Source organism: Etheostoma spectabile, unplaced genomic scaffold (genome assembly GCF_008692095.1).
Source record: "Etheostoma spectabile isolate EspeVRDwgs_2016 unplaced genomic scaffold, UIUC_Espe_1.0 scaffold00018676, whole genome shotgun sequence".
Taxonomy (NCBI): domain Eukaryota; kingdom Metazoa; phylum Chordata; class Actinopteri; order Perciformes; family Percidae; genus Etheostoma; species Etheostoma spectabile.
This window is the reverse complement of record NW_022604396.1, coordinates 95,161-107,494: the sequence shown is the minus strand read 5'-3', so window position 1 is coordinate 107,494 and position 12,334 is coordinate 95,161. Positions and strand designations below refer to the sequence as shown.

Here is a 12,334-nt window from a genome sequence, read left to right as displayed (position 1 = left end):
TTTGCAGTATGCTAAAATAAAAATACAGTTTACACCACTATGTTCAGATCTTTGCTTACATAATCTTGGATTTTGTATTAGCAGTGAGAATGTTGAGCTGACATGAAAGATTTTTAAGTACAACAATGGTGTGAATTTTGCTGAATTAGCAGGTACATTTAGCATGGAATATAGACATTTTGCTCAATATTTCTACATGTTTTTAACCTTATTTTATGCTTGATGCACAGATTTTGAGAAGTGTTGTAAAATTAAAGGGTAAACAACTTAAAATATATAGTTTAAATGTACAATTACAAATGTCACCATATTAAGTTTGTACCTAAAATTAACAAGTTAGGGCAGATCACCTTTTGTGTTTAATAAACCTAAATACACATTAAGTAACATGATCATTCTATGTTAATATAACATAGAATTATGTGTTAAGAAAACTATAATTTTTGTTGCATGACTAAAAAGGTTATGTTAAACGACATAAATTTCCTTTCAAATAAGACTCATTTGACACATTTATTTTATGTCTAGGTATTCAAACATTAATGTTATCCTACTGTACTAAATTAAGTTATTTGAGTGCAATCAGTTGTTTTTCCTAGTCAACCTTTGTACCGATATAGGTAGCTGAAATTAGGTACCAGTACCCAATGGTACCTTTTTTCAGCAGCTTACTCTCTATGCTGTTGTGCTTGTGTCAGACTAAGTGTAACCACACCGCGACAGCTTCACCCTGACTTTGACTTGAACAAGCTGTAGTGAAAGCTGTAGAGTCGACGTAGTCTCACTTTGTCTTTTTGAAAACTGTATTTCCCACCATGATCAGAGTTGGCCCTCCTTATGAAATGTTCGGTGTTACTGATAGAGTGACCAAAAGGATCATGATGTTTGCTTGAACGTGAGACAACGGTGACCCTAGAAAACCTGCTGCCCTACGCTGCTGCTGCCTGTGTCTCCGCCGCGCCTTCACTAAATCACAACAAGGGACCCGTTGATGTACAGGGCCGGCCCTGACTATGATGGTTATATTTGTCAATGATCCACAGCCCTGGAGTATGATGTTGATTGTGTCTTTGTTTCTTCCTGCAGGGTGGACCATGGTGGACCGCAGAATATGAAACCTGGTCTGAGGAAGTGTGAGTGTGTTTTAAGTTTTCTCTAAGAGAACTCAGCTGTGTGTTACACTAGTTTAACCCCTTCCTGGCACTGGAAGTATAATATTAGATGAGGTTAATTACTATTTTAATGTTTTACTGAAACAGATACTGAGTGATTAGCAGTTGATGGTGAATTGGCTAAATTTCCCTTACCAGTGGATGTTATTATTGACAAAAACAACTATAAAGGAATAATCACAAAGCACAGCATGGTGCTTCCTTAAAGAACTACTGAACTCTCACTGGCCAATCATGTATCAGGAGATCAGACTTGTCAGTGTGGTTTGAGGTGTTGTGTGAGAGTCCCCTACAGGAAACAGGAAACATCACTGCTTCTATCTCTGCCACGAGAAAGTTTAACAACCCCAAACATGAGCTCTGAACTGCCCGGGAGTTTGAGGAACAGCTGACTGTTTCCTGCAACAACAAAGCACTCGTTATGCATCGCTTGTTTCTTTTCTCTCTCTATTTCTGGTGTGAATGCCCCATTAATGTAAAAACACACTTTATTTTTCTGTCTGTCCTTTTTCCTTTCCTCATTCCTACTGTCTGTCTGCATAAACCTGTATTCACCCTCTATCTGAAACACTACTTCATACAGTTGAGAATTAAGAAACAGACAGGAAATGGTAAATATTTTATTATTATTTTATTGTTATTGTGATATTTGTGCTCTGTGCTGCAGTAGAAGAAGATTGGACAGTTTTATTAGTGAGACTTATTCAGTTGATGTTTCTAGATCTGGATCATCAGCTGTCCTCATCGGGTCAACACGAGGACAAGTAGCTGGACATTGTTGACATGTTGACTCTCATGTTCAGGAACTCTTTATGTTGGTAGAATTGGATTGTTAAACATCACTCACAGCTGAATATGAAATCAATGTTTGTAGGGTTTTCTTTCAGTTATTGTCAGTAAAGTTGTTAATAAATGATCAGATGATAACCTGCAGCTGTATTGTGTCTTGTTCTCTCCATCAGATGTCTGTGAACTGGAACTGGACACAAACACAGTACACAGAGAACTCAAACTGTCTGACAACAACAGGAAGGTGACACGTGTGGAGGACTGTCAGTCATATCTTGATCATCCAGACAGATTTGATTTCTGGCATCAGCTGCTGTGTAGAGATGGTCTGACTGGTTGTTGTTACTGGGAGGTTGAGAGGAGAGGAGAGGTTAATATATCAGTGAGTTACAGAGGAATCAGAAGGAAAGGAGACAGTAGAGAAGGTTTATTTGGAGAAAATGATCATTCCTGGACTCTGAACTGCTCTGATGAAGATGGTTACTCCGTCTTGCACAATAAGAAAAGAAAATTCCTCACTTCCTGCACTGTCTCTAACAGAGTAGCAGTGCATGTGGACGTTCCTGCTGGCTCTCTGTCCTTCTACACAGTCTCCTCTGACTCACTGATCCACCTCCACACCTTCAACACCACATTCACTCAGCCTCTCTATCCTGGGTTTGGGTTCTGGCCTGGTGCCTCAGTGTCTCTGTGTCCTCTGCAGGACTGAGAGTCTCTCCTGTGGACAGAAACACTGACTGAAGATCAGCTGCTGAAATCAAGATTGATTACAAGAAGATTGATACCCCCCCCCCCCCCCCCCCCCGTAATAAAAACTATGTAACTCACTGCCTCCAAATACCTATTATATTTCCTTTAAGTTCATGGAGACAGTTGCACCACAAATTAATGCAGAAAGGACAAAAATGGTTGCAGAAGAATGAACCAGGATGCAAAGATGAAGTCTTTGATGTTCAAAATCCCCCCCCCCCCTCCCATAACATGTTGAACCTTAAGTTCCCCCATGTTGCATTCAACATGATCAGTCCTAACACTTGATCCATTCTGTGTTGTTGGTAGTTTCTCCTGTCGGTTGCTTTCAGACTTTTGCTCAACTTTCTCATCAGTGTTGTGCATGAACGCGCTGAAAGAGCCTGTTCATTCAACCTTCTGAAGGCTTTAAAAATCATTTTCATCTTGTTTCACACAATAATAAGACTAGTGTCTGAGATAGAAAATATATCATCTTTCAGAAACTTTAAGGCTCCATAATTTCATTCTCTGAAATGTACACAGTGAGTACTTTTACTTTGAATACTTCAAGTTAGTGCTAAGTAAGTATGTAGCCTACTTTGACTCAAGTGGACTTTCTAATGCAGGATCTTTACTTGTAACAGAGTAGTTCTACACTGTGGTAGCCTATTGCTACTTTGACCTTAATCTTTAGTTTTGACACTTTTAATTTTAATTTTATTCTGCTCAGCCTGAGTCAGATTATTGTGATGATTAAGACATGAACATGTGTCTTGGTTGCTCGCTCTTATCTTCTCTCCAGAAACAAAAACACAAGCTGGTAGCTACGATCACTTTTAGGCAAGTGAAATGTGCATTTTATAGATGTATTTCTTTTTAAAGAATGGATTTAAACTGGTTAATTTCTTGTGGGCTTTAATCTGTCAGATTTTGAAATCCAGTATGTTTGAGGCAGAAACAACCTTTCAGTGTAAAGGTAGGGGCTGCAATCACTTTTTGGCAGAATACCGGAGACGCATACATGTGTATAATATCTACTATGTGATGTTTTCAGATGTCTGGAGATGTTACACTAATTTCAGGAAACACAACATGTAGAGAGTCACTCACTAGTCAGTTAGATGGCACGCCTTCTTTTTCTGTACATATGAATATTACAGTTATGAACAGAAACATATCTGGGTTCAGCTACTGAAGAGTTTTACAGACTTGTATGAGCTTCAAGGTAACAGACCTGTGGAAAGACTACTTTACATTTAGTGTCACAATGTCTTTTTAACCCTCATGTTGTCCTCATTTTGTCCTCATGTTGTCCTCATGTTGTCCTCATGTTGTCCTCATGTTGCCCTCATGTTGCCCTCATGTTGTCCTCATGTAGAGATATGTACTTGTAAAGAGCATTGTGTGGAATCAATCATGTTATTTTGGGGAATTAAAAAGAACATTGATATAGGACAACATGAGGCCAACATGAAGACAACATGAGGACGACATGAGCACATTTCATTAATTTTGGGGCGTCTTATTCAATTTTATAGCATTTGAAAACAAATTAAAGTGTTTTTTAAATACTATTGCATAAAACTTGACATATTCCAGTCTGTGATTATCCATCATCATACATTCCTTAAATTTTAGTCTAAATAACTCCTAATTTCTGCTTTTCTAACTCAAACATTAGGTATAATGTCCTATAAATGATGTTTATTGACAATAAATTCAAAAAAATAACTTAAGTTAATAAGTTAGTGTTACGAAGTCCTCAGATCTTTCACTTGGGCAAACGCAAAATACTGCAAAAACACTGAGACAATTTAATCATCTCACATTCATAACCGTACTAGAGCAACAGCTCAAACGCATCAGCCCCAAAACAAACTGAAAGCACTGGCAGATTATAATCTAACAAGCCACGCTGATGCAATGTCTGTGTGTATAGAAATAGGTAAATATACATGTGTGGATGTATGTGGTTGTAGGGTTATTGGTGTTAAGGTATTAGGGGTGGGTTAGGGTTAGGATTTAGGGTCTAAGTGTTTTAATTTTTTGGCACTGGCCTACTGATCTGAAGGAAAGAGGGAGAAGGAGTTGGGAGAAGTTTGGGTTTATAATTTACTTCAATGGATGGGCTGTGTTTGAGCAACTGGCAGATGGAGTGGTAGTGTAGGGGCAGCTCTTTCTCTCCTAGAATCCGGGGGAGTGGGGTAGGAACCCCAGGTATGGCAAGAAATCTGGACTGCAGGACAGTGGGAAGTGATTGGCAAGGGGCTGTATTGGGCCTGGGTGAAGCTTTTAGAAAGGAAGGGGACCAGAGTGTTTAAGGGAAGAACAGAATGGATTTTACAGGGAGAAATGAGAAAGGTACACATATCCAAAAGATTAAAAAATGGTAAACAAGACAGTAACTGGAGGTCTGGAAGAAGGGCTTACATAAGTGCTCAAGTCCTCCATATAAAGCAAAGGTTAACACACTATTGGGGTGTTAGAGTTAGGGGTGTTAGGGTTAGGGGGGTTAACACTTAATTAAAACACTTTAATTAATGTTTATTTCCCCACAAACACTAAAACTCTCAAAGGTCCACACAAAGACTAAAACACTCAGTTACCCTAAAAGACTTAACCATTCAGAGGTCCCCACAAAGACTAAACCACTCAGAGGTCCTCACAGAGACTAAAACCCTCAGAGGTCCCCACAAAGACTAAAACCCTCAGAGGTCCCCACAAAGACTAAACCACTCAGAGGTCCCCAGAAAGACTAAAACCCTTAGAGGTCCCCACAAAAACTAAAACCCTCAGAGTTCCCCACAAAGACTAAAACACTCAGAGGTCCCCAGAAAGACTAAAACCCTCAGAGTTCCCCACAAAGACTAAAACACTCAGAGGTCCCCAGAAAGACTAAAACCCTTAGAGGTCCCCACAAAAACTAAAACCCTCAGAGTTCCCACAAAGACTAAAACACTCAGAGGTCCCCACAAAAACTAAAACCCTCAGAGTTCCCCACAAGACTAAAACACTCAGAGGTCCCCACAAAGACTTAAAAAAAAAACTCAGAGGTCCCCTCAAGGTAGGGGAGGGGGAGACAATACTTCAGCTAGGAGAGGGGAGACGGTACTTCAGGTAGAAGACGGGGAGATAATACGTAAGGTAGAAGGGGGGAAGAAGTCTGGAAATACAAAAACACACTTGGGTCAAATGTTTTAGGGATTCATCTCTTCTGCTCTATCTCTATCTATGATGTGATGTTTTCAGATGAAAATCAGATTTTGGGGAGATTCCAGAGTTTTTGTACATTGGGGCAGAACAGAGTTACTCTGAAAATATTTTGCCAACAAACTAAAATAATGTTGCTGTCATCTGTTTTGTTGCTCTTAACCAAACTCATTAAAATAATGACTATTTTAAGTTGTTTTTTCTACATAAGGGCGGAGAGTCACTCTGAAGTATTTTTCCAAACTAACCCTCTTCCACCTTCACCACCACAGACACCTGGTCTTATCTTTGGTCTCTTTCAGGTGACTTGAAGCCCAGAGTCTCGGACTCGGAGGGGAAACTCGTGTTGTAGAATGACTATCTGCTGCATGTGCAGAGCTGTAAAGTCCTGGTTCAGGTCTAGAACCAAGTTGGCGAGATTGAGGAAAAAAGTTAACATAGTCCACAGATTGTGCCGGGCAAACTTTTCCTCTTGGAGATAAACGGTCACAAAGTTACAGACCTCCACCCTGAAACCAGAGGAGTCTCTCTCTCTCTCTCTCTCTCTCTCTCTCTCTCTCTCTCTCTCTCTCCAAAGTATTTACACAGCACTGCCCTTCCCATTATGATTTAAGATTTACCACCAGACTATAATCAGTAGTTTTATCATAGTAAAAATACAAAGTGGAAAGAAACTAAGTTAAACTATGAGAAGTCGTCTTGCTTTGTCTTTCCACTGTTCCAACAATCACCACTCAGGTCTGGTTGAGATAAACTCTTCATTCACTCACTTCCATGTGAAAATATGCAGCTCTACACACGAGTCTGGTGGGTTTGGCCATGGTGATTTCGAGGCTGTTTCATGTTAAACTAAAATGATCTTAAAGCCCTGACACACCAACCTGATAATCGGCCGTCGGACATGTAGAAAGATATCTTTCTTTTGAAAGTCTTTTTATCTGTCTAATCAATCGCAAAATCTCTGTTACGTATGTGTTGGTGTGTGTGTCTGTGTCTGATAATAGTTGTGACACATCTCCAGTTCTTAGCACCACCACCCGGCAGCCTGGTGTGCAGCTGCCCGGCCGCTGCCCGCTAGTAAACCTGTACGGCAGACTGCAGCAGCCTCTTATTTCCATAAAAATGGGATTGTGTTTCTGTGCTGTGTGTTTGAACATTCAGATTAAATCTAATTTAATTAGCTTTTCTAATTTGGGATTTGTTTTTTTGCCCCAATTCAAAAAGTAGTGTAAAAATATATTAAGGTAGTAAATATTAACAGCTAAATGTACTTAACCCTCATGTTGTCCCCGGGTCAAATTGATCGTTTTTTTTAAATTCCCCATAATAACATGATTGATTCCGCCCAACGATCTTTGGCAAGTACAAATCTCTACTTTCATTAATTTTGGGGCATCTTATTCAATTTTATAGCATTTGAAAACAAATTGAAGTGTTTTTGAAATAGTATTGAGTAAAAGTTGACATATTCCAGTCTGTGATCAACTTACATTCCTTTAATTTCAGTCGAAATAATTCCTAGATTATGCTTTTCTAACTCAAACATTAGGTATAATTTCATTAAATTAGGTTTATTGACCATAAATTCCAAAAACAACTGTAAAACTAAAGTTAATAAGTTAGTGTTACATAGTGTTGAAAACATCAAAAAAGTAATAATCATTGAAAAAAAGCATCAAAAGTGTCGAAAAAGCAACAAAAAACGTAAACAAAGTTTAAAAAAATCGATACAAGAGTCAACAAAAATGTTGATGTTCAATTTTGATGGAAAGACAACACGAGGGTTGAAGTATCAAAGTAATATGTCACACAGAGGCCACTAGTGGCGGTTTTCCACTGCGTGGTATCTACTCGACACGCCTCGGCTCTATTCGCTTTTTTTGGTTTTCCATTACAAAAAAAAAGTCCCTGGGACCTGCTACCAGGTACTTTTTTTAGTACTACCTCAGTCGAGGTTCCAAGCGAGCCGAGGCGATACCAAAAGGTGACGTGGAAACCTGCAGACTGCTGGTTGGTCGGAGAGAATCGTCACTTATGACTGCGTTGTTAGCAGACCAGAGTGCGGAGTGTGTGTCCAGAACAAACGGGACATTTAAAACAAATCTAGCCGACACCGACAGATTATCCACTCTCTACACTATTCTCACTTTTAAACTGTTCTGGCTACTAGCAGCTTCATGTCGTTTCCAATATTGCACACTGTTACTTTAAAAAAACAAGACAATATATATAAGAAAAGTTTTTATTTAGCTTTTCAAGTAGCTCATCAAACCCTCCCAAACTTCCCGGTCTTCTTCCTCTGTGACAGTCACAGTGTCCTCATGTGACAGTGTCCCCCCCGGCTCTGCTGGCCCAGATGCATCCTAGTCGTTGTCATAAGTCTCTCCGTGACTCTCATACAGATTATACGAAGTCCAGCAGGTCAGAATCAGAGATCTCACCGGTCGAACATCGGCCACCAGACGGTCTGCGGCGGCGAGTTTGCAAAGCGTGAATACTCTGAAACACAAACAGTACCCAGCACACATGTTGGTGTGTAATCATGGTTGCTAAAGTTCATGTACTTTATATAGCGTCTAGTAAATACTGACTGCGACGCTGAACACATGCAAATGTTAGCTAACGTTACCAGGAAACTTAACTTACCCTTAGGTGTCGGCGAACAACCGTCATGTCGACGTCTGAACTCCGTCAGAATTCCCAAACTCCCGTTTTTTTAGCGATGATTTTTGTTGCTTCCTTCAGCTTCTTTTGAAACAAAACATTTCTTCTGGCTGCGGCGAGTATGCGACGTGCTGTTGTGAGTCGCGCTGAAAATTACGTCATCACGCGTTGCTATAGTGACCAGCCACGCTGAGGCTTTACTCAATCTGCAATGGAAAACGGACGCAGAATGGGCCGAGGCGAGCGGAGCCGAGCCGAGGCGAGCCGAGCCGAGCTGTTACCAGCAGTGGAAAAACGCCATTGGTCTTAGTGAGGACCCGAGCAGCAGCGTTCTGAATCAGCTGCAGCTGTCTGATTGATTTTTTAGGGAGACCTGTAAAGACCCCGTTACAGTAGTCAAGTCTACTGAAGATGAAAGAATGGAGCAGTTTTTCCAAATCCTGTTGATACATAAGTCCTTTAACCCTTGATATATTCTTAAGGTGATAGTAGACTGACTCTGTAATTGTCTTAATGTGGCTGTTAAAGTTCAGGTCTGAGTCCATGACTACACCCTGATTTCTGGCTTTGTCTGTTGTTTTTAACATTGTTGTTTGAAGCTGAGCGCAGACTTTTAATAATTCCTCTTTTGCTCCAATAACAGCCCCCTCAGTTTTCCCTTAAATTAATTTCAGAAAGTTCTGGCACATCCAGCCGTTAATTTGTTCAATGCACTTAGTCAGTTTATGTATTGGACTATAGTCCCCTGGCAATAAGGTTATGTAAATGTGTGTGTCGTCCGCATAACTATGGGAACTTATTTAGTTGTTTCCCATAATCTGAGCCAGTGGAAGCATGTTAAGAACCAGTATTAATGCAAAGAAAGGACTGGAGCATTTATTGTAGAGAATAAGTAGGCTGACACTGAAGTATTGAGACAACAGTGACTGAAAATCTAATTCAATCTACATATCGGTCATCTTAAAGATCTAAATAGATTTTCTCACCTCAGAGTCATCTGGAGCACGTAACGATTAGCTTCTGTCCCTCTGAACCCTGAGTGACAATCACTCTGCAGTGAATGAGATGCAGTTTCCCCCCCCCCAGTCTAACCAAGACTATACTTTCAGGGATCATTTCTAGAGTTTCTGACTTGAGGAATGTGTTTCTAAAGGGTTTGGTCAAATTCAAATCTGGGTGCCCCCTGCAAGGATGTGTGTAGGTTATCATCTTTATGATTGTTGTTGATACTTGAAAAAAGCATGCATGTAACTAATGTTGCTTCTTTCCAGAAGCCCTTGTGCTTTCTCCCCTCTCAGACTTCCTTGGATTGTGGTGGCACCTGAGTAGTGGATGCAGCTGCTGCCGTGGTCCTGCTGGACGCCCTGCACTATTACTGCTACTATTATTAGTAATAGTTCTATTACCTTTACTGCTGCCATAATTACCACTGGTCATCTTTTCAATCCATTCTCTCTCTCTCTCTCTCTCTCTCTCTCTCTCTTCTCTCTCTCTCTCTCTCCCCCAACTTTTGTGTCAGATGACTGCCCTCCATGAGCCAGTTTTAGTCTGAGATTTCTGCCTGTTAAAAATACATTATTCCTAATAAATGTAACAGTAAATGCATGCTCTTTGGTCTAGATCTTCACTATATATAAACTGTCCTGAGATAACTTCTGTTAGGATTTCATTGTATAAATTTCTGGTATGGAGTTTGTGTAGTTGGGCAAAATTGAACTAGGGCAGAAACATGGTCCACATAATTACACGTACATAGACACTTTGAGCCATGCAGGATCCTTGTGTGGACCACGTTTCTGCGCTTAGTGTTGACATCTATTGTAATTAACATAAATTCAGCTGGGCCTTTATAGAAGATTACACTGTTTTCTTTCTTTTAACTCCCTTTCATACAGTAGATGAGATTTGGATACTATCTCAGACTGCGAAGGTAACCACATGGTGGAGGCCAAGCCATTGTTTTGCTGCACCTCAAGCATATTCAACACAGCGTATGTGGGGGTATAGCTCAGTGGTAGAGCATTTGACTGCAGATCAAGAGGTCCCCAGTTCAAATCTGGGTGCCCCCTACAAGAATGTGTGTAGGCTATCATGTTTATGATTGCTGTTGATACTTGAAAAAAGCATACATGTAACTAATGTTGCTTCTTTTCAGAAGCCGTTGTGCTTTCTCCCCTCTCAGACTTCCTTGGATGTGGAGGCACATGAGTAGAGGATGCAGTTGCTGCCATGGTCCTGCTGGACGCCCTGCCACTATTACTACTTTACTTATTAATAGTTCTATTACCTTTACTACTGCCATAATTACCACTGTTCATCTTTTCATTCCATTCTCTCTCTCTCTCTCTGTCACCCCTCCCCCAACTGGTTGTGTCAGATGACTGCCCACCATGAGTAAATTTTAGTCTGAGGTTTCTGCCTTTTAAAAAGACATCTAACAGTTAACAGCCGACTGCGCTGACCTATTGCGCCACAGAGACTGCTACTGTCTGATGTTTCATGAGCGGGAGCTCGATCTTTAAGCCACAAACATTTGCTTTATGGCTTTTTGAGGTTGAGCTGCACATGTCTGCTTATCAGGCTATTTTCCTGTTACTCAGAAATTGGGGAAGCTGACTTATGTGGAAATGTAGAAGCTGGACGTACATTATATTGTTCTTACATGTCAATTGGAATCTGACTTTGAATTTAAATATTCGGCATCCAAGAAAATTTGGGAACTGATGATGTATCAGTCATTTTGCTGGTGGTTTCTTGGTCACAGCTGCAAGCTGGATCATTGACATACAGTTGAATGCCAGGTATCACAAAACTGTTGGGTGGGGCCTTATGTATTTGCTTGTATTAAATCAAGGGACCTGCATACCAATGACCGTCAGAGATGGCAAAAGTACTCACTGCCCGTACTCAAGTAGAAGTACAGATAATTGTGTTAACAAATACTCTGGTAAAAGTAGAAGTACTGATTTAACTTCTTTACTCAAGTAAAAGTACAAAGTACAGGCTTAGCAATTTACTTAAAGTATAAAAGTAAAAGTAGCCTAATGAATGACAAAGCTACCTGGACCACCAGCATATAAATTGGTAGACTCCTTCCTGATATCTTTACTCAAAATGCCCTTTTTTTAAACACCAGCCAATCACAAGTGTTACATGTGAATAATCAATATGTGAGTAATCAGGAAGATCACATAGAAGATAGTTGAAGGTCTACCAAATGTTTAACTTTACAACTCCTAAGCTGTTGGAACCTTGGTCCTTCCCTCAAAATTTGAAATACAAATTTTTCAGCTCCAGAGCCTTGTTGATGGATCGAAACATCCTCGGCTAATTGTTATGCTTTGTATCAGAATTATGTCTATTTCATTAGAGTTTTTTACAATTGCTATGACAGATTTTCCAAAACTCTTAACACAGTTAGCACTACATCCGCATGTGTAAGCTATACTATTAACACATTCTTGTTGCTTTACCACATAATGCATATAATTAACCTCAAATGTAAAATCAGCTTAAACTCCTTTTACACACAAGCTCAAACAAGACCAAAACAATAGACTTTTACTGCCATATGCCAATGCATTAACACTGTATGTCAGAACAGATAACACTATACTCTAAACCTAACCTTACAGGCTAAAGGCAAAGTGAACAACTATTCATATTTTGAATTGAAAAACAAATACATACCCTGTGTCTTTTATTCCAGAGCTAATGGAGTTGGAGCTTATTGAAGTTATGCAATTGTTGAAATCACAGCTGATCCC

The 12,334-nt window shown here is 40.0% G+C and overlaps 1 protein-coding gene, 1 non-coding gene and 1 pseudogene across 2 annotated transcripts; all 3 read left to right on the top strand.

Moving 5' to 3' along the window:
• The first annotated feature begins 930 nt into the window (after nucleotides 1–930).
• On the top strand, nucleotides 931–10,779 carry LOC116681697 (stonustoxin subunit beta-like). The gene is made up of 4 exons (XM_032509662.1): nucleotides 931–1,133; nucleotides 2,135–2,618; nucleotides 6,908–6,980; nucleotides 10,750–10,779. The coding sequence occupies exons 1-4, from the start codon at nucleotides 1,112–1,114 to the stop codon at nucleotides 10,777–10,779; spliced, it is 609 nt and encodes a 202-aa protein (XP_032365553.1). The 5' UTR covers nucleotides 931–1,111.
• Nucleotides 9,661–9,769, top strand: LOC116681701 (uncharacterized; annotated as a pseudogene).
• Nucleotides 10,565–10,636, top strand: trnac-gca (transfer RNA cysteine (anticodon GCA)). Its single transcript has one exon. It is a non-coding gene; the product is annotated as a tRNA-Cys (tRNA).
• Nucleotides 10,780–12,334: the final 1,555 nt, after the last annotated feature.